This window comes from Peromyscus californicus, unplaced genomic scaffold (genome assembly GCF_007827085.1).
Source record: "Peromyscus californicus insignis strain IS unplaced genomic scaffold, ASM782708v3 Scaffold_11__1_contigs__length_118956290, whole genome shotgun sequence".
Taxonomy (NCBI): domain Eukaryota; kingdom Metazoa; phylum Chordata; class Mammalia; order Rodentia; family Cricetidae; genus Peromyscus; species Peromyscus californicus.
Window position 1 is genome coordinate 54,375,890 of NW_026294402.1, and position 24,397 is coordinate 54,400,286.

Here is a 24,397-nt window from a genome sequence, read left to right on the forward strand (position 1 = left end):
CATATCACCAAGTGGGTTCAGATATTGTTGAGCCTGTACCGGAGTTGATTCATAACATAGATACCAGCCACATCCTTTACATTTCTGGAGATTTTATCCTCTTGAATACTATTCGAGATCCTTCAGTTACTCCACAACTATTAGATACCACCCTGTTTGACTTGCTTGAAGGAACAGCTACTTCGAAAAAAACTTCTTGATTCTTCTCCAAGGGACTTCATGTCAGGGGTTTAACCAACCGTCCTTACCATGGAATACGCCATCACTACCTCATATCCCTTATTTATTTGTGTGTGTGTGCGTGTGCGTGTGTGTATGTGTATGTGTAATAGCAATAATTTTTTTCAGAGGAAACAGTGGGAGACAGAAGAAAATAGGGTATTTTTTCTTAAAACTAAAGCTTATTATTTAGGCCTCCTTATTAGTGGTATTCTTGTTATAATACAAATGTTCAAAGTGGAATAAAAAACAGTAGAATAATAATAATAATTACTACTAATTATTATTATTAATTATTATTTTGGTTTTTCGAGATAAGGATTCCCTGTGAAGCTCTGGCTATAATGGAACTCATTATGTAGTTCAGGCTGGCCTGAAACTCAGGAATTTGCCTGCCTCTGCCTCCCAAATACTGGGATTAAAGGTATGTGCCACCACCACCAGGCTGTGAAATTAATTTTTAAATTGTGTGAATATAAATGAGTATATTACTAAATTTGACAAAGATAGGGACTTTTCTAGTTTAATGTTTAAATAGAATTAATATACACACGGAAAATAGCATATGCATAAGATTGTGACATCTTTTTATTAACTGGTAAGTTATGGAAAATTTTATTTGTGTTAAACATTGAAAGTTAAAGATGTATGCTATAATTTCTAGAATATGCACAAAATAGCAAATGAATATAAAATCTTTTCCAAATTAATGTAGATTATAAGTAAAGCAAAAATAACCCAGCCAATCCAAACACTAACAAAAGGAAGTATAAAGAAGTGCCTGGAAGCCGGGCGGTGGTGGCGCACGCCTTTAATCCCAGCACTCGGGAGGCAGAGCCAGGCGGATCTCTGTGAGTTCGAGGCCAGCCTGGACTACCAAGTGAGTTCCAGGAAAGGCGCAAAGCTACACAGAGAAACCCTGTCTCTAAAAACCAAAAAAAAAAAAAAAAAAGAAAAAAAAAAAAAAAAAAAAAGAAGTGCCTGGAAACTGGGGCATGTGGCACATATCTGTAGTCCCAGCTATTTGGAAGGCCCTGGGCAACAAAATGAGAAGCAATGCCAAGAAAACAGGATAAATGAGCAAAAGAAGAAATAGTAAGGTACCAGGGAGTACATTAATTATAAATGAATTGATTGCTTTAGTAGCTGAAAATCATTAGACTGATAAATAGCAAACAGTTTATCAGAGGCATTCCAAATATTATACACAAAGCTAAAAGTAAAATGGTATAAACAAAGGTTTATCAAACATTAACAAAAAGTGTTTGTAGCTCTGTTAGTGAGTATAAAAAGGAATATTTCATAATGCTAAGAAGATCAGTTCTTTTTGTGTATTTGTTTGTTCTTAACACAGGATTTCTCTGCCTATCCCTGGCTGTCCTGGAACTTGCTCTGTAGACCAGGCTGGCCTCGAATTCAGAGATCCACTTGCCTCTGACTCCAAGTATTGGGATTAGCATGTGTATAGTCCCAAATTTATAGGTATCTGATAAGATAGTTTCAAAATACATGAAGCAAAAATTAATAAAACAAATCAGGAATATACATTAGCATCTGTAAATGGAATATTTTAACTTTGTATTTTGAATAACTTAATAGAACCAACATTCAAAACATAAGAAAGGCTATTAAAGCCTCAATAAAAATCAGTTGGTACTTTTGTGTGTATCCCATTGCTGTCTCTCTTGTGTATGCCAGTTTCTTTGAACTTAACTGATTATTGAGACCCAGTTAATGAAATGATATGAAGAATACTAAACCCCATCTGAAGAATACATTTTTTCTAAGTTCACATGGGATATTTACAAAATTAGTACTTATGTTGTTTTGGACCATAAAACAAGGGTCAACTTTCCAAGAATTAACATGTATTTTAGTACTATAATAAAATTACAAGCTGGACGGTGGTGGTGCATGCCTTTAATCCCAGTACTTGGGAGGCAGAGTTGGGAGGATCTCTGAGTTCAAGGCCAGCCTGGTCTACAGAGCAGAGTTCCAGGACAGCCAGGACTACACAGAGAAACCCTGTCTTGAAAAAGAAACAAATAAAATAAATTACTGTAGAAACTAATAAATAATGAGAACAGAAAGTACATGTAGAGATTAAAGTTAAGCAATGTCCCTTTAAGGCTAGAGATATAGTATATTGGGAAAACACTTGTTAGCATTCGTTGAGATTCCTACAGTTCAGCACTCACTGCTGCCAAACAACCCCCAAAATTCAAAACCAGGTAAATATGTTTCTTAATAGTTTAGAAATTGGGGGCTGGAGAGATGGCTCAGAGGTTAAGAGCACCGGCTACTGTTCCAGAGGTCCTGAGTTCAATTCCCAGCAACCACATGGTGGCTCACAACCATCTAGGATGAGATCTGGTGCCCTCTTCTGGCATGTAGGCATACATGCTGGAACACTGCATACATAATAAATAAATAAATTTAAAAAAATAGTTTAGAAATTAATAAATGAGAAACTAGCTATAGTTAACCAGCATGCTGTGTTATTGTTATAGTTAATTTTATACCTGTTAGAACATTTTCATGTTAAGAATCATTGATCACCCCTAAAACATTGGAAAATGTTCAGTAAATGAAGTCTGGGAAATAATAAATAATTCCTTTTTTTTTCTTTTTTTTTTTTTTAAAGATTTTTATTTATCATCTATACAGTGTTCTGCCTGCATGTATACCTGCATTCCAGAAGAGGACACTAGATCTCATTATAGAGGGTTGTGAGCCACCATGTGGTTGCTGGGAATTGAACTCAGGACCTTTGGATGAGCAGCCAGTGCTCTTAACCTCTGAGCCATCTCTCCAGCGCCCCCCCCCCCTTTTTTTCTTTTCTTTTTTCTTTTTTCTTTTTTTTTGGTTTTTCGAGATAGGGTTTCTCCGTGTAGTTTTGGTTCCTGTCCTGGATCTCACTCTGTAGACCAGGCTGGCCTCGAACTCACAGAGATCCACTTGCCTCTGCCTCCTGAGTGCTGGGATTAAAGGTGTGTGACACTTTGCATGGCTATAATTCCATTCTTAATTAACTCAGATAAAAGAAAAATACCTTGGAATAAACCTAACTAAGGAAGTGAAAGACCTGTACATTGAGGCCTTGAAAACAATGGAGAAAGGAGTTGGAGGCACTTGAAGATGGAATGATCTTCCATGATCATGAATTGGAAGAATTACTATTGTAAAAAATAGCTATTCTGTCAGAAGTATGATATAAATTCAGTACAGTCCCCATCAGTATCACTAGTCACAGAAATAATCCTAAAATTCACATGGAAGTGAAAAAGACCCTAAGTAGCAGGAATGGTCCCAACCACAAGGAATGATGTAGAAGATACCACTATATCTGATTACAACTCATAGTAAAGAGTCATAAACAAACATTTAGATCGGTGTAATAGGCTAGATGACCCAGATAAAACCACGTGTGACTGCAGCCTAGTTAACAAAGAAACAAAAAAACCTTTGTTATATGCCTGTTATTTTCTGCAAGATAAATAAGTTGATATTTTGTTACTTGTTTTTTTCCAGGAGGAATATAGAACTGAAGGTATCAGTTGGCACAACATAGATTATATTGATAATACTTGTTGCATAAATCTTATTAGCAGAAAACCAACAGGACTGCTCCATCTTTTGGATGAAGAAAGCAAGTGAGTATGGTGCTTTTTAGTTTCATGATTGACCATTGTGCTTTTTGAATGGCTTCCCCTTCATTTGAGGCAGAACTTCCTTCACTGTGTAACTGTGGCCAGGCTGGGACTAGGACCACTGCAGCCCCAGATTAGCCTCAAGACTCACAGCAGTCCTAGTTTCTTAGGCTCCTTAGTGCTAGCTCCTTCGTGCCAGCTTTACAAGCATGTACCACCAACCAGCTTAGTCTAAGTAAGGTTAAATCTTCTAATAATGTTTCAAATAAAGACTTAAAGGTTCTTCTGTATATGTCTGGAAAGAAAACCATATACTTCCATGTAGACTGCACTAAATCCCGAACAGATCTATTTTTAGAATCCTGTTACAAAGTTTGATGTTAAATTTTTTGATACATATTCCTTTTTTCTTTTTCTTTTTCTTTTTTTTTTTTTTTTTTTTTTTTTTTTGGTTTTTCGAGACAGGGTTTCCCAGTGTAGCTTTGCGCCTTTCCTGGAACTCACTTGGTAGCCCAGGCTGGTCTTGAACTCACAGAGATCCTCCTGGCTCTGCCTCCCAAGTGCTGGGATTAAAGGCTTGCACCACCACCACCCGGGTTGATACAGGTTTCTTTAGTCTTGAGAATTTCATACATGTATGCAATGAAATATGATCACATCCACCCTGTCTTCCCTTCCTCCAACCTTCTTTCCTTCTATATTTCCTTCTATATCCTCCAAAGCTCCAAATTTCATGTCCCATCCTCTTTCCCCACTTTTTTTTTTTTTTTTTGGGTGTGGAAGATCCACCTGCCTCTGCCTCCTAGTTGCTGGGATTAAAGGAGTGTATGATCACACTCAGGTGTTGTTTTGTTTGATTATTTACTAACTCTAATTAGTTCTACGCAAATATGCATGGATGTAGGTCCATTCGCTGGAGCATGGGAATCCTACCACTGGCCACATCCTGACATCTGTGTTTTTAAAAGATTTTTTTTTTTCTATCTCTCCCTCTTTTCTACCCCTTAGACAGGGTCTTGCTACATAGCCTTGTCTGCTCTTGAAGTTGAGATCTTCTAGCCTCTGCCTCCTAAGTGCTGGCATTGCAGGAATGCAATAACTCACTCAGTTCTTAAATTGAGTTTTATTTACTTATATCTTATTGGAGGGTGGAGTGTGTATGTGCTATTGTACTTATGTGGAGTCAAAGGACAACATGAAGGAAGAGTTTGTCTCCTTTCACCACGTAGATCCTGGGGGTCAAACGAAGTTGTCAGGCTTGGCGGCAGATGCTGTTACTCACTGAACTATCTCATCAGTCCTTGAATTAAGTTTTACACAGTAAATGTGCTTGCTTTAAAATGAATAGTTACTTCGGATACAATCTCCCCCCCCCCCCCCAAAAAAAAAAAAATAAAACCAACCCAGCAGTACCACATATCCATGAGTGTTTGTTGAATATAGAACCTTGGGAGAACCTTTCTTCGCATGTCTATCCTGCTTCTTTAGAAACTTTTTTGTCCATTTCAGAGAAAGAGAAAAATTGATCATACACTTTTAAATGACCTAGAGGGTTAGGAAGTAAATGAATTTTTACCTACAGACAGTAAGATGAGTTTCTTACTAGAAGAGGGGAATATTCTATGTGAGTTGTAGTTTTACAGATGCTAGACTTTCCTAGGCTGGGGTTTAGAATTGCTTACTCTTCACCTTCATTATCCATACCTGTTCTGAGTAGGAACACTACACAATTAAAAACACCCTTAAAGGGACATTTATTTTGACAGTAGGCTTAGTGGCTTGAAACAAGGTAGGAATAGAATTGGTGATAGTAGTGTAGAGCTATAGTTTCTTCAAATTATAAGTTATAATCCTTTCTAGAATGGCTTTAGAATTTTGGAATAAACTTAGAAAGTTTTTAGGCCAGGATAGTATTTGAATGCAAAAGCTGATCACAGTTACTAGAATAATGTCAGTGTTGAAAACATACAAAAAGCTGGCAGTGGTGGTGCCTGCCTTTAATCCCAGCACTCAGGAGGTAGAGGCAGGTGGATCTCTGAGTTTGAGGCCAACCTGGTCTACAGAGTGAGTTCAAGGTCAGCCAGAGCTATAAAGAGAAACTCTGTCTTTGAAAAACTAAGAGAGGGAGGGACAGAGAGAGAGAAAGTGAGAACATACAAAAGCTTGTTAACATTTGTTTAATCCCTGTAGGTTGGCAGGTTATGTCTGAAGTAGTTATTAGTAGCATTTGATTCTGTTAACACTGCTGTACCTAGCATTCTGCTTATTTTATGAACTAGAAAACCAGTTATGAAAGGTTACTTGGCTTGTTTCAGGATACTGACATAACTGGTAATATATGCTAGGATGATCTGAAACCAGTAGCCATTCTCTTTCCCGATTCTACTATTTTTGTTATAGTTTTGAATAATTTTTACACATTAAAATTGGTGTTTACCACTGGGCAGTGGTGGCGCATGCCTTTAATCCCAGCACTTGGGAGGCAGAGGCAGGTGGATCTCTGTGAGTTCGAGGCCAGCCTGGGCTACAGAGCGAGATCCAGGACAGGCATCAAAACTACACAGCTAAACCCTGTCTCAAAAAACCAAAAAAAAAAAACCAAAAAAAAAAAGAGAGAGAGAGAAAGAGAGAAAAGAAAGATTTATTTGGGTCTCAGTTTAAGAGGCTTCAATCTGTTTCTTTGTCTCAGTGGCTTTAGGCTTGAGGGGGCTGCTCACCCCAGGGTATTCTAGAAACAAAGATAAGGGGGTGAAGGTGGGTTCTAGTGACCTACTTCTTTCAACCATATCTTCTAATAGTTTGCTCAGTTGTGGATTTATTATGACCCTGTCATTTTTTTTTTTCACCTGTGAACACTGCCACATTGAGGACTAAGCTTTAAATGTATAAGTTTTCAGGAAACGTTTCATATACAAATCATAATTCTTTGACTCTGGATCCAAATGCTCATGTCTAGCTAAATAATGCAAATTATTTAATTCACCTCCAAGAGTTCCTGTATAGTTTGAACTTTAACCAGAGTTTTTGGCTAGGGACTAGTACAGTGGTAGAGTGCCTGCCTATCATGCAGAGGACCCTGGGTCCAATCCCCAGACCACCAAAAAAATGTTTATCCCAAAGTTCAAAGTCCAGAAGGCAACTTTTAGTCGTGATCTCTTACAAAATTAAAACTGCCAGTTTTGTACATTTAACATATAGTCATTAGGACAGGCACAGGATCAACAATCTTGTGCACAAGGGAGGGATGGGAGCATAGAAAGGAGGGTCCTGGCCAAGGTAAAACCAAAACACACAAGAGTAATATTAAATCTTGAACATCCATATCTATCACCCAAGTCACACAATGGTATAATCAGAGCTCTAATGGGCTCAGGTAGCTCCACCTTTATGGCTTTGCAATCTCCAGCTTTCCTGGCGACTCTCTGAAGCTGTTTGCCTGTAGCATTCTTTGGAGATCTTCCATGTTTCTGGCATCTCCAACTTCCTGTAGTCTCCATTGCAACTTGGGCTCACTCATAGCTCTCTTCTGGGTTTCTGACTCTGCCTGGCCTCCCTATCCTCTTCTGAAATCTGGTAGAATCCCTCACTATTCCACAACCCCCTCCCCTTTTTTTTTAAAATTACACTCATGATGTTCATTAATTACACACAAGATATTAAATACATTTGTGATACTCATTGATTACATTTGCAGTATTCATTTAATAATTATATGTAGCTAGAGTTTTCCTGCCTGGCCCACAGTCAGGACAAATCTCTCTCACCTGCCAGTCCCACAGCCGCTCAGACCCGACCAAATAAACACAGAGACTTATATTGGTTTCAAACTGTATGGCCGTGGCAGGCTTCTTGCTAACTGTTCTTACAGCTTAAATTAATCCATTTCTATAAATCTATACCTTGCCACGTAGCTCGTAGCTTACCGGCATCTTCACATGCTGTTTGCCATCGTGGCGGCTGGCAGTGTCTCTCTGACTCAGCCTTCCACTTCCCAGCTTTATTCTCCTCCTTGTCCTGCCTATACTTCCTGCCTGGCCACTGGCCAATCAGTGATTTATTTATTGACCAATCAGCAACACACTTGACATACAGACCATCCCACAGCAATTATATTTATGATATTAATCACATTAATTTCCACAACTGTTAATGTTTGTACAATCAGCATCACCTGGATGACACTAAAAATTGCATTTGCTGCGAACTGTACTGTTGGGACCCACTTATCCTTGGCTCTTAAGTACTTGGACAGTGGTGATGAGCAAACGAATTTTGGGGAGACAAATTTTTAGGAGGCCCTGTTTGAATAAGGCGTGAGAAACTGTTCGTTAACTGTATAGTATATATTAGACAGCACTATAATTATAATGTACGTTAGTATTATGGTATATAAATGACTACGTCTTTCTCATAATTTGTTACCTCCTCCCAATTCAGCTTTCCACAGGCTACAAATCAAACATTACTAGACAAGTTTAAACATCAACATGAAGAGAATTCTTATATTGAATTTCCAGCTGTGATGGAGCCTGCTTTTATCATAAAACATTATGCTGGAAAAGTAAAATATGGAGTAAAGGTCAGTAAATTTCTTACTGAATATGGTTTTAGAGCAGAGATATGTTTTTTAAAATATAGAACAATTTTTATTCCTTGACAATTTTATGCATGTAAACAGTGTTTCTTTTTCTTTTTCTTTTCTTTCTTTCTTTCTTTCTTTTTTTTTTTTTTCAGACAGGGTTTCTCTTTTTACCAACTCAGAGATCCTCCTGTCTCTGCCTCCCAAGTACTGGGATTAAAGGCATGTGCCACCACCGCCCAGTGTAAACATTGTTTCTTGATCATAGTCATCATAGTTCTTCCCCCAGATGTATGATTACTAGCTCTGGCATACTACTCTCTCATCTAGTTTTTGGAGGCTCTGGATCAGTAGTATCATTTGGAGACACTTTGTAAGGTTAGAACTAGAATTGAGATCTACTTTTCTAATTGATGTTTCTGCTGCTTTCCTTCTCGAGATAAATCTACTAGGCCATTCTAGTGAACTTTCTAAATATAGAAGAACAGATTGTTCTATTGTGTCTGTATTGTTCAGATTGTTTATGTGTCTCAAACTCGTCCATTCTTATAGTTTGTTTGTTTCCTTTGATATGATACTCATAATGGTCTTTTAGAAGCTTCTGTTCTTGGTGCATCATTAGGTAGTTGTGAGCTTTCATTCTTGCTAGGTTTATTAATTTAACTCCTGCATATATTTTATGTATCTCATGAATTGGTTAACTCTTAAATCTTGGGAAGCTTAAACTTGCCACTTAAGACACTCAAGTTTCCGTGCAATACAGTAATAAAATGAAATCTTGAGATGAGTGTCTCATTGGTTTTTGTTTTCTGTTTTTGAGACAGAGTCTCATGTAGCTCAGACTAGTCTCAGATTTTCTGTGTAGCAAACAAAAAAATGTCCTTGAACTCATAATTCTCCTGCCTCTACATCCTAAGTTTAGGATTACAGAGATGTTTCACCATGTCTGGCTGTGGTAGACATCCTAATTAAGGTTTTTTATCCATTTACTGATTCATTAATTTAAGAATTATTTATTGCTAGGTATGGTGGCTCATGCCTTTTATCCCAGCACTCTGGAAATAAAGGCAGGCAGATTCCTGTCAGTTCAAGGCCAACCTGGTCTACAGAGCAAGTTCCAGGACAGCCAGGGCTGTTAACACAGAGGAATCCTATCTTGAAAAACCAAACCAAAACCAAAACATTATTTATTAAATACCATGTTGTCATATTATCTCTTCAGTGTTTGCTATGATATAGTGATAAAACTAGACAGAAATATTTGTAAGTACATCATGTGCATATCAGTGTATCATATTGATGTTTATTTCTAGCTGTGTGCTACAAATAAATGTTTTCTGTGAGTTAAAGTAATAAAGTAATTACCTTTTAATTTGTAGATTCACAAGTACCTCTGTAAAAAGGTACCTTTGATTTTTAAGAGAGGACCTAAAGTAAATGTTATGCTGATGAGTTGAGATAGTGCTATAAAGTAAGAATGGAATTTAGTATGTTGAAATAGTATATAAAAGGTCAGTGATATAAGACTATTAAGGACAAGTCACATAATTTAAATTTCAAGAGCAGATATCAGGTTATATCTTGAAGAGCTTCTAGGCCACATTAAAGGAACTTAGATTTTGATTTTGTTTTTGTTCTTTGAGACAGGTTTCTCTGTGTAGCTTTGGATCCTTTCCTGGAACTCACTCTGTAGCCCAGGCTGGCCTCAGATTTTTTGTTTTTAATGAGTTCAGGAGGTTCTTACTGTGTAGCTATTGCTGTTAGTGAAGTGATAGTCCTGCTTCAGCCTTCTGAGTGCTTTAATAACAGATGTTTACCACCAACCTCACTAATTTGAGTTTAGTTTTATTTTTGTTGAAATTATTATAGGAACTGTGAAACTATGTTAAGCAGAAGATTTGTGTTTTTACAGACAGCAGAAAGGGCAAGACTGGATTCTTAGAATTTATTAATTCTCTTTTCCCTCTTCACACCGCCCCCCCCCCCATTTAAATTGAGGTGAAATCTTAAATTGAATCACAAGAGTAGCATTAGAAATGGGGAAGATCTTATGCAAGATATACTCTGGAGATCTCCACATTATAGATGTTCTAATTGAGTCCATTGGAGATGCTATGTGTGAGATGCAACACAGGTGAGAAGCAGATTTTAGATATAATTTACAAAGTAAAACATAGCAAAAATCTTGAGCCTGTTGTTAGATGTTGTAGTTACTTTTCTAGTGTGGTAATAAAACACCATGACCAAGGCAACTTAGAGAAGAAAAAATTTATTTGGGGTTAACAGTTCCAGAGGGCTAAGAGTTCATCATGGTGGGGAAACAGCAGGCATAGCAGCTGGAGCAGAAACTGAGTGCTCACATCTTGATCTGCAAGCACAAAGTAGAGAGTTGGAACTAGAAATGGTGTGGGTCTTTAAAAAGAAAGCCTGTCCCCAGTGGCATACTTTAGCAAGACCACACCCCTTGAATCTACCCAAATAGCGCCACCAAGTGGGAACCAAGTATTTTAATGCTCCAGACTAAGGGGACATTTATCATATATTATTATTTTTTTAAATAGGGTTTCCTTTTTCTTTTCTTTTTTTTCTCTTTAAAGATTTATTTATTTAGTATACAGCATATATGACTGCTGGCCAGAAGAGGGACCAGATCTCATTATAGATGGTTGTGAACCACCATGTGGTTGCTGGGAATTGAACTCAGGACCTCTGGAAGAGCAGTCAGTGCTCTTAACCTCTGAGCCATCTCTCCAGCCCTTATCATATATTATGCACATCTGCTTCTGTGATGTTTATTTATGTTATGGAGTTGATTGAAACTAAAAGAAGATTTAAAAGGTGTAGTTACATACTCATTGAGGAAATTAAACAAAGCTAGAGATATTACTGGAGATAAAAGGATTTTTACAATGGCGAAAGCGTCCAGTTTATAAAATGTTAACCAATTTATACCCAGTAACTTTGATTCAAACTATAGGAAGCAGAACATGACCAAAAGTAGCTGTAGGGTTGAGAGTGTAGCTGTAGTAGAGTGCTTTTCTAGTATGTGTGATGCTCTAAGTTTAATTCCTAGCACCACAGAAGCCTTAACAAAGTAAAAGTAGCTGTAGATAAATCCTTTGTTGTTCCACAGGGCATACACAAAATCTCAAATGGAAATAATGGGCAACACTTTTAAAACACCTGTCCCAATTGTGTGTCATAGGTTACTGGGCACCTATTTCCTTTATCTATCTATCTATCTATCTATCTGTCTGTCTGTCTGTCTGTCTGTCTGTCTGTCTGTCTGTCTGTCTAGGTTTTTCGAGACAGGGCTGCTTTGTGTTGCTCTGGCTGTGCTGGAACTCACTCTGCAGACCAGGTTGGCCTCAAACTCACTGAGATCTGCCTGCTTCTGCCTCTTGAGTGCTGAGATTAAAGGATTATGATACAACTGCCTGGCTTTTTTTAACTTTTAAATTTTTTCCCTCTTCTTTTCTTTCTCTTTCTTTCTTCCTTTCTTCCTTTCTTCCTTTCTTCCTTTCTTTCTTTCTCTCTTTCTCTTTCTTTCTTTCTTTCTTTCTTTCTTTCTTTCTTTCTTTCTTTCTTTCTTTCTTTCTTTCTTTCTTTCTGGTTACTGGGAATTTAAACATTAAGCAAAACTCTTCTAAGTAGTTGATGAATCAATCTAGAGGATCACAACTAAAATTACTTGCCATTCTAATAAGATCTGTTTTCAACTGAATAGTTAGAAATGCAGTATGTTAAAGTTTGTAGAATCATTTAAGACAAATGCTTGAAAAGAAATTAGGATGAAAGTTGAGAAGTAATTATATCAGATTTCATCTTAAGAAACTTGGAAAACACATTGAACCCAGTAGAATGAGAAGGACATGATAAAGATCATAAATCAACACAATAAAAAGAATGAAAAAGAAATCAGTAATGCTTCTGGGAGTGGTGGCATACACCTTTAATCCCAGCACTTCTGAGGCAACAGTAGTAGGATCTCTTTGAGTTCAACCAGCCTGCTCTACATAATGAGTCCTAGGACCACCCAGGGCTATGTAGTGATACCCTATCTCAAAACAAAACAAAACCCACCAAAATTGAAAAAGAAAAGACATCAACAAAGTCTAATGTTAGTTTCATTCTACATAGTAATATAAACAGTGTTCTATAAAAAGAGCTGATAATAGAAACATATAAATTATAGGTATCAAAAATAACAAAGGTCCTTCATTCTTCTATATTATTCATTCTCTGTGCAGCCACAGATGTTTATAAAATACCAACTGGCTGCTATCATTACATTTCCATTCCTTTTTATCATTGAATGAATCAAAATAAAACCAAGCTATACCTTATAGACCTTAAGTATGTCATTTGTCTATTTTCCCACCACTTGCACTTTTTCCCATCTGTTCTGCCCCTGCTTTATTGCTTTCCTTCTAACCTGTCCACTGTCTCCACAGAGAACAAGTAAGGTGCTCTTTTGTCTGGTTTTCTCAAGACTGGCTCTTTTTAGTTTTCTAGCTATCTTACCATTTTATCTAATACCTCTTCAAATTGACTGTCTAATAATCCACAATAAAATTATTGTGTTCACTCTGTATTTATTACATAATTCAGTAGTTTCAGATTTGGCCAACACTTTTTGGAAGATATCTTGTCCAGATAGCTACCCAGAATAGAATTCAATTTCGTAATTTCTGTTCATGCACCATTCAAACCTGTCACCTATTATTATCTTCTTGATTTGAATAGCCTTTTTCACAAATATTGGTACTTTTTTCACATAGGATTTTCGGGAAAAAAATACAGATCATATGCGTCCAGACATTGTGGCTCTTTTGAGAAGTAGCAGGAATGCCTTTGTCTCTGGGATGACTGGAATTGATCCTGTAGCTGTTTTCCGATGGGCAGTTCTCCGAGCTTTTTTCAGAGCTGTGGTTGCCTTCAGGGAAGCTGGGAAAAGACACATTCATAGAAAAAGTGGTAAGCCATCCTTGCTAGTATTCTGCCATGATAATACTTTTTATTTTGTTCTGTTTTCTTGCCATACTCTGGAATCATGTTTCATAATTGATAAATCACATATACCTTTAAGTGATTAAATATATGTTTCTTTATATATGTAGGCATATGTCACTATATATTCATTAATAGATATTTATGGAAATAATGAGTGTCTTAATTGGGGTTCCTATAGTGTGATGAAACACCATGACCAAGGCTAGATATAAATGAGATCATTTAATTGGGGCCTTGTTTAAAGTTGTAGAGGGTTAGTCCATGGCTATTATAGTTCAGGTAAGCGTAGTGCTGGAGCAGTAGCTGAGAGCTTACATCTGATCTGAAAATTGCAGGTGGAGAGAATGAGACGGGCCTGGCAAGGGTTTTTCACACTTAAAAAGCCCAGTCCCAGTGACACCTCCTCCAAGGCCACACTTCCTCCAACAAGGCCACATTTTCTAATTCTTCTCAAACAAATCCACCAATCGCAGACCAAGCATTCAAATATATGAGCAAATGAGGGCCACTCGTTCAAATCCCCACAATGAGTATAAGGCATGTGGTAGTAAGAGCAAAAATACAAGCTGATAATCATATAATGATTCAGAATTTAATTTTAATATTTTCTCTGTTTTGTTCATCTGTATTTTTTTCTACAAATGAAATTGTAATTTAATATAAAAAAGCAAATTAGGAAACAAAAATATTAGAGTCAGTCAATATAATATGTATAGTAGTCTCGTGCCCCAGAGTCACCTTATCTGTTGACTAGCTTTGTAACTTAGAGTACTTTTTCTTTTCTATTAAAGAGTCAATACTTCATCTTTTCATTAAGTATTTTTTTCATTAACCTCTCAGTTTATTGAGTTTTTAGTTTGAAATTAAATTTTTTTTTTCTGTGTACTTCCTCTTTAAGCCATGAAACATCCCATTTTATATTTTGTGTGAGGGCAAGTTTCATAGACACTTGTGCCCCTTTGGAATGTGCTGTAGTATTTGCTCTAGCTGTAGTCTTAGAACATTGCTGCATAGTTAGAATTTTCTAATCTATATGTAGTTTGAGACATGCCTTTCAGTGGAATTGTGAGAATGCTTCCTTGTTCCATGGTTCCCAAACTGACTTGTATGTCCTTGTAGTAAACCTTTGAAGTCAGCTTTTAAACTTCATTTCTCATTTCTAGATTATATGTATGTACTACTTTTTGTAAATATGGTTAATTAAAATTTATTGGAGAAATAAAAGAATACTTCAGATCTGCTTTTCCTCTAAGTGATTTTAAGAGGTAATTTTTTTTTAAAGCGGCTTTAAGGAAAAAAATTTCCTCTAAGATACTTAGTTTGAAGAACAGGAAGGAAATGAGATGAAATAAAAGTCAACAAAGCTAAGTAGACCTATTGGACAACATCAAGCATATCAACATCTAGCTATCCAGAAGAAAAGAGTCAGAAACAGTCTTTGAAGAAATCATGGCTCTACTTTTTTTATATTTGACCAATTAATCCATACATGCTAGGTCATCAGTAATGACAAGGAGGATGGATTCAAAGAGATCCAAATGTAGATACATCATAATTAAACTATCTAGAGATAGGCAGGCCAGATGGTTTTAACAGACAGGTAATGGCACTTGCTGCCAAGCCTGATGACTGAGTTTCATCTCCAAGACTGACAGGAAGGAAAGGACCAACTCCTTCAAGTTGTCCTCTGACCTCCACAGGCCATGGCAAGTGTGCATCGCCCATCCCATAAATAAATGTAATTAAAAATGTAAAGTAAAAGAGACAATGTGAAAAGCAAGTGGTAGTAGGAAAGTGATTTGTCATGTATAAAGGACCTAGACTAAGATCAACAGATGGTTTCTCACCAGACCTCACTGGAGTAGGAGGTAGTAAAATATTATATATTTAAAATATTGAAGGGGAAAAAAAAAGATAAAATGAATAATTCTACCTCCCACAAAATGTCCTTCAGAATGATAGCAGTTAAGGTACTCCAATTGATAGCCAGATGTGGTGGTGCACGCCTTTAATTCCAGCGCTTAGGAGGAAGAGGCAGGTGGATCTCTTGAAGTTCTAGGCCAACTTAATCTATATATTGAGTTCTAGGACAGCCAGGGCTATTTAGAGAGACCCTGTCTCAAAAACAAAACAAAACCCAACAACAAAAGCAAAAGATAGTCCTAGAGAAAAGAATCCTAAATGAATTATTAGTAGACTTTCCCACTGTCTTAGTCAGTGTTCTATTACTGTGAAGAGACACCATGATTACAACTCTTTGTTTTTAAATTTTTTATTAATTCTTTGTGGATTTTACATCATGCATCCTGATCCCGTTCATCTCCTCATCCCTTTGTATCTGCCCACTGCCCTTGCAACTTCTCTCCAAATAAAATTTAAAAGAAAAACTAACAATAACCCAAAAAAGGTATCAGTATGGAAGCTGTAGTTGTGACAGTGAGTCACACAGTATACCCTTTAGTCCATACTTTTTTTTTTTTTTTTTCAAGACAGGGATTTTCAGTGTAGTTTTGGTGCCTGTCCTGGAGTTTGCTCTGTAGACCTGGCTGGCCTTGAACTCACAGAGAACCATCTGGCTCTGCCTCCCGAGTGCTGGGATTATAGGTGTGTGCCACCACCGCCCGGCTTAGTCCATACATCTTTACTTATAAGTGTTCACTGAATTGAGTCATTGGTCTGGTTTGAGGCCTCTAGTTTCTGCTACACCCTTGATACTGGGCCTTCACTGGGGCTCATTTTGGATATCCTATTGTTGCCTTGAGTCATTGAGGTCCTGCATCTTTGGAACTGCAGGTCTGACCCATGCTCCAGCAGTTCAGAGATGGATGTTAGGGTATGCCCTGGTTCTGGGACTGGGTTGGTCAGCCTGCTAGTTTTCCCTCATTGACACCTCCAGAGTGAGCTCTCCAGCATTGCCTCGGCTAGCTCACCCACTGCAGCAGGCAACAAGAAGCAGGGCTAGTTCTCCTGCTGTCACATCCTCAGAGCCAAAGCTGCCTCAACCAAATCCTGCTCTACTGTTTTGCCCAGGTGAGGTGCAGGGCTGCTTCCCCAAGTGTACAGCACCTATTTTTTTTTCCATTTTTTTAATTAAGAAATTTACTCACTCTACACACCACCCTATAGCACCTGTTACAATGGAATATATTTAATTGGGATTGGCTTACAGTTTCAGAGGTTTAGTCCATTATTATCATGGCCAGAAGCATGGCAGCAAGCAGACAGAAATGGTGCTGGGGAGGTAGCTGAGAGTTCTACATCTGGGTGGGCAGGCAGCAGTAGGAGAGAAACATTGGGGCTGACTTGAGCATTTGAAACCACAAAATGCCCCCCCCCTCACATATTTCCTCTAATAAGGCCATATCTAATCCCTGTCAAGTAGTGCTATTCCCTAATGACCAAGTATTTAAATATATGGGCCTATGGGGGCCATTCCTATTCAAACCACCACACCCCTATAGGAAATATGAAAGGGAGTTCTTGTGATTGAAATGGTTAAGATAATAGTAATGGCCTGGAGAGTTGGCTTATCAGTTAAAAACACTTGCTGCTTTCCCCGGACGACCTGAGTTCATTTCTCAGCACCCATGTTAAGTGGCTCACAGCCATTGGCAACTCCAGCTCCAGGGGCAATCAAAAGCCCTCTTTTGGCCCCTGAGAGAATTGCATTCATGTGTGCACATACAGAAATAGACACATATGCGTGTATATATATATATAAGGATAATAGAAACATTAGGGAAGAAATGAAGAGCATAGTTAACTACAAAAAGATGGAATAAATATAATTTCTCTATTTTCCAGCACTCTGATTTGAGAGATAGCTGCTTAAAGTAATAATTATAATTCTATGCTGATCATTGTACTGTTTAAAAGAAATTGCTTTTTTGATAGTACAGTGTAAAGAAAAGGATATGGGTCACTTTTTATGTAACTGAAATTGTTTTTTAATTTATACTAGAGCACTAAATTACTGTTAATTAAAATTTTCATGTCAACTGTTAATTTTAAAAAAACGTGTTTGAGGGCAGTAGTGAAAGAAAAGAGGACTAAAAATGTCTTGATTTGTAGAAAGCAGATAAAAGCCTTCCGCATAACAAGTTGCTTATGAAAGAAATGACAAGAACAGTAGAAGATACTTTGAGCTGGAGATAAGTACAAACACAGTCCATACTAGTCCCTGCTTGTTTAGTTTTTGTCCTGCCATTTGTTGTTTATGGGCCAGAGGACCATAGAAACCTTGCCTGAAAATGATTGTGTATTGGTTACATAGTGTCTTGATATAGGTGTTTTTACTCCTAGGAGAAAACCAAATAGTATCTTATGACTTACAAAATACAGCTAAAGAAGTGCTTATAGAGAGGCTGGAGAGATGGCTGAGAGGTTAAGAGCACCGACTTCTCTTCCAGAGGTCTTGAGTTCAATTCCCAGCCCCCACATGGTGGCTCACAACCCTCTGTAATAAGATCTGGCTCCCTCTTCTGTATGCATAATAAATAAATAAATCTTAAAAAAAAAGGAAGTGCTTGTAGAAAGGTTTATGCTGGGTGGTGGTGGTGGCACATGGCTTTAGGAGGCTGAGGCAGGAGGATTTCTGTGAGTTTGAGGCTAGCTTGGTCTACAAAGCAAGTTCCAGGATAGCCAGAGCTGTTACACAGAGAAACCATGTCTGGAAAAACAACAACAAAAAAAGTAAAACCAGAAAAATTTAGCAAAAATAAGCTACATTGATACCCGGTGCTAGACTGGCCACTGTTTGAAATGGCAATATTGGTAGAAAAGTACAAACAACAAATACTGACTTCTGAAGGAATAGAAGATTGAATTCTGGCTTATAAATTAGAAATTATATTAGTAATTTGGCATACCCATATAGTGAAATGTTACTCATAAAAGGAATAAAGTACGGGTAAATGTCATGCCACATATTTAAGAAAACCCAAACCAAAAACAACAACAAAACAAAGTAGCCAGGTGTAGTGGTGTGCACCTTTAATGCCAGCACTTGGTAGGCAGAGATATCCTGTCTCAACCTCCTCCCCAATAAAAGCAGTATGCTCTGTGAAAAGAGGCACAAAAGACTATATCTTGTATGATTCTATTCATAAGAATAGTAATTAGTAGTCAAATCTGTAGAGGTAGAATTTTGATTGATTGTCTGGGAATGGTGTGGTGACGAGGTTATGAGTGTAAGAACCAGGTGTGGTAGTGAACACCTGCCTTCTCAACACTTTGAAGGCTGAGCGACATAGGAGTTTGAGGTCAGCTTCAGCTACATAGTGAGTTTGGAGTAAATCTAGACTATAGAGTGAGTCCCTGTTCTATGTATAGGGCATCATTTTGGTATGGTCAACATACTTTAAAATTGATTGTGGTGATGGTGTATAGCTTTGTTAGTTATACTAAAAAGTATTGACTTGTAGTTTGAATAGTGAGTTGTGTGATGTGAATTATATTTCAGTGACGCTATTATATGTAAACACACAAAATGAATATTCATTTACTAATAATACCCTCCTATTCATCAATGGGAGAACATAACCAAATCATGACATATTCCTGCCTTGTGATATTATTGGGCAATAAGAAGGAATAAACTGGTGATTATCATAGCTGATAAGTTACAAAAATTACTGAACAAAAAGTTAGGTAGCAATATTATTTTATTTGGTTTCCGAACGGACAAAGTAGTACAGAGGGAAAGATTCGAATGTGATTGCCTTTGGTAGTGTTGGAGGCAAGGGTATTATTGATAGAAAAGGTGATAAAATAACTTTGGGAGGGATAAAATGCCTATATCCTGGTTCAGGCTTACATGAATGTAGACATTTGCTTAGACACATCAAGCTGAATACTTAATAAACCTGGACCTAAGAGGCAGATGCAGTAGAACATGTCTATATCCTCACTATTTAAGAAGGTGAGGTAGGATGATTACTTGAGCTCCATGAGTTTGGAAATCTGTCAGGCAACATGAGATAAGAGGAGTCCTAAGGCTTGGGACCTGCCAGAATAAAAACTTAGGCTCCAAGATCTGGCCTCATGTGTGAATGATACAGTTGGAGCTAGGATTGTGAGCTTAATTTTTCTGTCACTAAAATGGCTTTTGAAAAATTCTTTCCACTGGCCTTACATAGAAAAGCAAAAAGAACTTTAATCTGGTAAACCTTAGATAGATACTTTTAAGTTCTCTTTAAAACAATCAAGTCTCTCATCTGTACTTTTTTAAGTGTGGCATCTGGATTTGTAGTATGTGCTAGTACACAATGTCATGTAGCACTCAGGAGGCAGAAGACAGTAGAATTGCTGTGAGTTTAAGGCCAGCCAAAGCTACCTGGATTAAAAAAAATTGGAAAAACTGCTTCAAAAGTCTGTATCCTGTGTCTAAAACAAACAAAAAACCAAAACAATAAGTAATTGTAACCCCTCCCAAATAAAACCAGTTTATGCAATACTTAGAAAATAACCTCCACTGAAAATATATTTACAAATTAATATAGGACAATCAAGTCATGTGAAAAGGGAGTTGCTACACACTGAACACAAGAAGAATATAATTTTAAGGTGTAGAACTGGTGTTATAGTCTGGAAAACAGTGTTTAAAGCCGTTAAAATGCTTGTAAAAGGTATAAAAAGTAGAATGAAAGGATTAGGACACGGGGTATTTAAAACATTAGATATGGCATTGAATCACAAAACTACAAAGATACAGAAATACCCCAGTGACACTGGTATACCAAGTGGAAAATAGAGAACAGTGGATATAGTAATATTGAACAATTTCTTAAAATTGACACAGTAATTTAATGCATTTTAATAACTATATTCTCACACAGAAAGTAATTTTTATATCTTGAATTATTTCTAATAGATTATCAAATTATGTATTGGTTGAGTGGATTATGAGTATAATTCACAGTGTCCTCTGTCTCTTCTTCCCAAACTTGTCCATTTTACCTGACTGTCATTCCACATGCAGACTAGTCTAATGCCTGGCCATCAAGGGTAATTACTGGTAATAATGAAAACTGAGTATTTTTTTTTAAAGTATCTGTGACAGTGAAATGATGGTAAGTTCTTTTTTATAAAAAATTAAATATTTGCAATTATCTTGGTAAATGATCCATTTTAAAAACATAGTTATTTTTTATTATCAGCTTGTTAGAATGCTTAAAATGGATTTTAAGTCTGCTATTTTATGTATTATCTGAATAATTATAAGATTACGTTTTCTCTGCTAAATGATGTTTTTAACATAACATTTTATTTTTATTATCAGTTTGATAAAATTCTTTTTTATTTAGTTATTTATTCTCTGTGGTTTTCACATTATATATCTTAATCCCATTCATTCCCCATCCTGTTGTGGAATATTAATTAAAGATGTATTATATTCGTTTATGCTGTGGAGTATTTGTTTAATGATGCAAAGATGTGTTACATTTGTTTGATTATATAAAATTAACCTGTGATGAGGAGGCTAAGTCAGCAACTAGCTGACAGGAAGTGGTAGGGAGGAACCATGTGTAGCTAGGTTGCTTAAGTGGGGGCTGAACAGAAGAATGCCCTGTTTTGGGGGAGACATGAGCTAGGAGAGATGGTTAGCTACTTGCTATTCAGCCTCTTTGAGGGAGCAGAATTTCACCTGACCCTTTGACTCCTGAGTTCTATAGAGGGATAGAGATCTAGGTAAAGTTCCGTTCCCTTTAGTGGTGTGATGGAGCCGGTGCTGAGGGAACAGAATCCCGCCTGGTTAAGGCCAGTGTGGCTGAACTGCTACTGGTAACTGTGGAGTTACAGTTGCCGATTAGGACAGCAGTTGCTTAAGGGGCAGCTACTGAACTTAATAAAAAAAACAACACAATGCCTTCCCATCTGCCCTCTGCCCCTGTACACCCTCCCCCCTCCAATTAAACAAAATTCAAGAGAAAAAAAGGAAGAAAATAGCCGGGCGGTGGTGGCGCACGCCTTTAATCCCAGCACTCGGGAGGCAGAGCCAGGCGGATCTCTGTGAGTTCGAGGCCAGCCTGGACTACCAAGTGAGTTCCAGGAAAGGCGCAAAGCTACACAGAGAAACCCTGTCTCGAAAAACCAAAAAAAAAAAAAAAAAAAAAAAGGAAGAAAATAAAATGAAAAAAATTTAAAAAGGGAAGGAATTAAAAACCTCATCATAGAAGTTGCAGTGTGACCCAAAAAATCATGCTGTATACACCTTTGTCCATACCTCTCTACTTGCAAGTGTTCATTGCTAAGAGTCGTTGGTCTGGTTTGAGGCCCCTGGTCTCTGGTTGTGAGCCTACCCTTTAATGGCTGAACCATCTCTCCAGCTCCATTGATAAAATTCTTGAAGTAGATTTCATCCTTTAAAAAGCCTATTTTTATGTCTATCTGATGATTAATAAGATTGTGTTTTCTCTGCTAAATGTAGATAATATTTTCTGAATAAATGATGTTTTCTCTGCTAAATGATGTTTTTAACATAATATTTTATTTTTATTATCAGTTTGATAAAATTCTTTTTTATTTAGTTATTTATTCTCTGTGGTTTTCACATTATATATCTTAATCCCATTCATTCCCCATCCTGTTGTGGAATATTAATTAAAGATGTATTATATTCGTTTATGCTGTGGAGTATTTGTTTAATGATGCAAAGATGTGTTACATTTGTTAGAAATCTAGCTTAGGGAATTTCATTGAAATAAAAAAAAACTGCAACAGTTTTTGAATTAGTCTTTCTTTGAGCTTTAAAATGACTTATCTTGAGAACTATTTGTAATTTATAATATTGAGTTCCATTCCTAGCTGTATAATGTGTACTAATGGACCTTCAGCTCACTATATGTCACTTAATTTGTTCCTAAATTATACAGTTTTCATGTACAGAGGCAGAATTGTTAAATGTAATCATTATTCCCTAACTCTTAAGGTAATCTTGAGTGAATGACACTCAGAGTTCATCTCTTCTGAAAAATGGAAACTGAATTCTACCTTAAGTAGATTTCTTGCTAATATTTATGGTATTGAAGCTCCCCCTACCCCCATCCCCAATGCCTTATTGCTAGACTGAGTCACTGGTTAGCACTCATCTGGGGCTTTGGTCATTACTTAAATCCTATCTCTTCTCTTTCTTGCTAGTAATTCACTTTTTATCTCCTTTTCCAGTGATGAGGTATAGATTCTCCAGCTGTTTCTTCAGATTTATAAATACAAAAGTGCTACTCGGGTTCTTGCTCTTAGGTGCTTTACTACCTACACTTATCACGCACTTGACAGAATATTTACAAGTGTGGTTGATTGCTAGATTTGTAAAAGAAATGTTCAATTTTTTTGTAAATTGTTTTGGTATAATTTCTCTCTGATTCTATCAATGTTGCCAGCTAGATACTAAAGATATTTCAGAAGGGAATAGTTTTTTGTTTTTTTTTCCAGAGCTGAGGACCGAACCCAGGGCCATGCGCTTGCTAGGCTAGTGCTCTACCACTGAGCTAAATCCCCAACCCCGGGAATAATTTTTGAAGAACAACCAATAATACAAATTGTTTGAAGTGTTCCTAATACTTTAATCTAGAGTTTTAATATGACATTAGCTCAGAATACTTTGAATAATAAAATAGACATTTTGGATATTTGAAAAGAATACTTGTTTTCCCTATTATTTGTTAATTGGGGAAAATCATTCACATTATTTGATATTTTAAAATATATTGATAGTTGGCAGCATTGTCTTTGATTCTCTTATTGGTTTGGGCTTACATAATGTCTTTTCTCCATTTTTTTGTTTTGTTTTGTTTTGCTTCTTAAGGACATGATGATACAACGCCATGTGCAATTTTGAAAAGTATGGATAGTTTTAGCTTTCTCCAACACCCAGTCCACCAGAGGAGCTTAGAGATTCTGCAGAGGTGCAAGGAAGAGAAGTACAGTAAGGCTGCACATCCTCATAAACCTTGTGTTGTCACATCCACTTGGAAATGGAAATCAAGAGCATTCCTGAGGGTGGCATGCAGATTGCATGGGCAGCATGACCTTCACAGTCCTTTCCTCAGACTCTAGTGCTTTCTCTTGAAATTGGTGATATACTTGTTTTTTAATGTGGGTGACTGTCCTGTTGGCTATGGTCACCACATTGTTAATTATCTAGGTTGCCATCACTGAATTGGTTTCTATTTTTGTCTTTGAAGTATCCGATTCATATCACAAAAATGAACAGTACTTTTTTTCCTATTTGCTCTTTGAAAGTTTTACTGGAATGTAATTAAAGTTAAATAGAAGAGAACAATTTGGTAAATCTTACATATATAGAAACTCATGAAATTATCACAGTGATCATGATATTCAACATGCCCCAAAGTTTGCTCATGTCTGGCTAAATTTTGTACTTGCTTACACTTGAGTCCTGCATCAGCAGTGTTATAATTGGGAATCTCTGGAGGATCCATTTAAGTTGGTTACAACCGTTAATTGAAACTTTCTATGTCTAATATAAGTCACCACATCAGTGTTTAGCATAAAGAATAACAGAATCAGAATACATTTCTGTTTATTGTTTAAAATTGCTATAAAAGATGCACTTGGTCTCCATTTCTTCCTTTGCTCTTTGTTAGTCTGCATGAAAATAGGTTCTTTTGTCTTCTGTGTGATTACAATAATTGGGCTTACTCCTATTGTGTTAATAAATGAGTTCTTCAGAAAACTAAATTATTTGTGTATAGTAGAACAAGTTTACTCAAGATCTGCTTTGTTTATTTAATAAATCGTCACAGGTTTAGGTTACTACTTTTATTAGTTTTTTAGTTGAAATTCCATAACAATTTTACTTATTAAAATAATAAGTAGAAGTGCTAAAAATAAATATGGTGAGTTCTTTTTTCCACTGTATTGGTATAAGAAAATGCATAATGTATTTTGAAAAAATTTGTAATTTTTTCTTGTA

The 24,397-nt window shown here is 36.8% G+C and overlaps 1 protein-coding gene across 6 annotated transcripts in view; it reads left to right on the top strand.

Annotated features, from left to right (window-relative positions):
• Positions 1–24,397, top strand: part of Myo9a (myosin IXA) — a 232,981-nt gene that overhangs the window by 119,204 nt on the left and 89,380 nt on the right. For all 6 annotated transcript variants that reach the window (XM_052762736.1, XM_052762746.1, XM_052762755.1 and 3 more), the window contains 4 exons: positions 3,751–3,872; positions 8,307–8,448; positions 13,230–13,425; positions 23,267–23,386. In XM_052762736.1, coding sequence (XP_052618696.1) covers positions 3,751–3,872; positions 8,307–8,448; positions 13,230–13,425; positions 23,267–23,386 — 580 coding nt within the window. The remainder of the gene's footprint in view (positions 1–3,750; positions 3,873–8,306; positions 8,449–13,229; positions 13,426–23,266; positions 23,387–24,397) is intronic.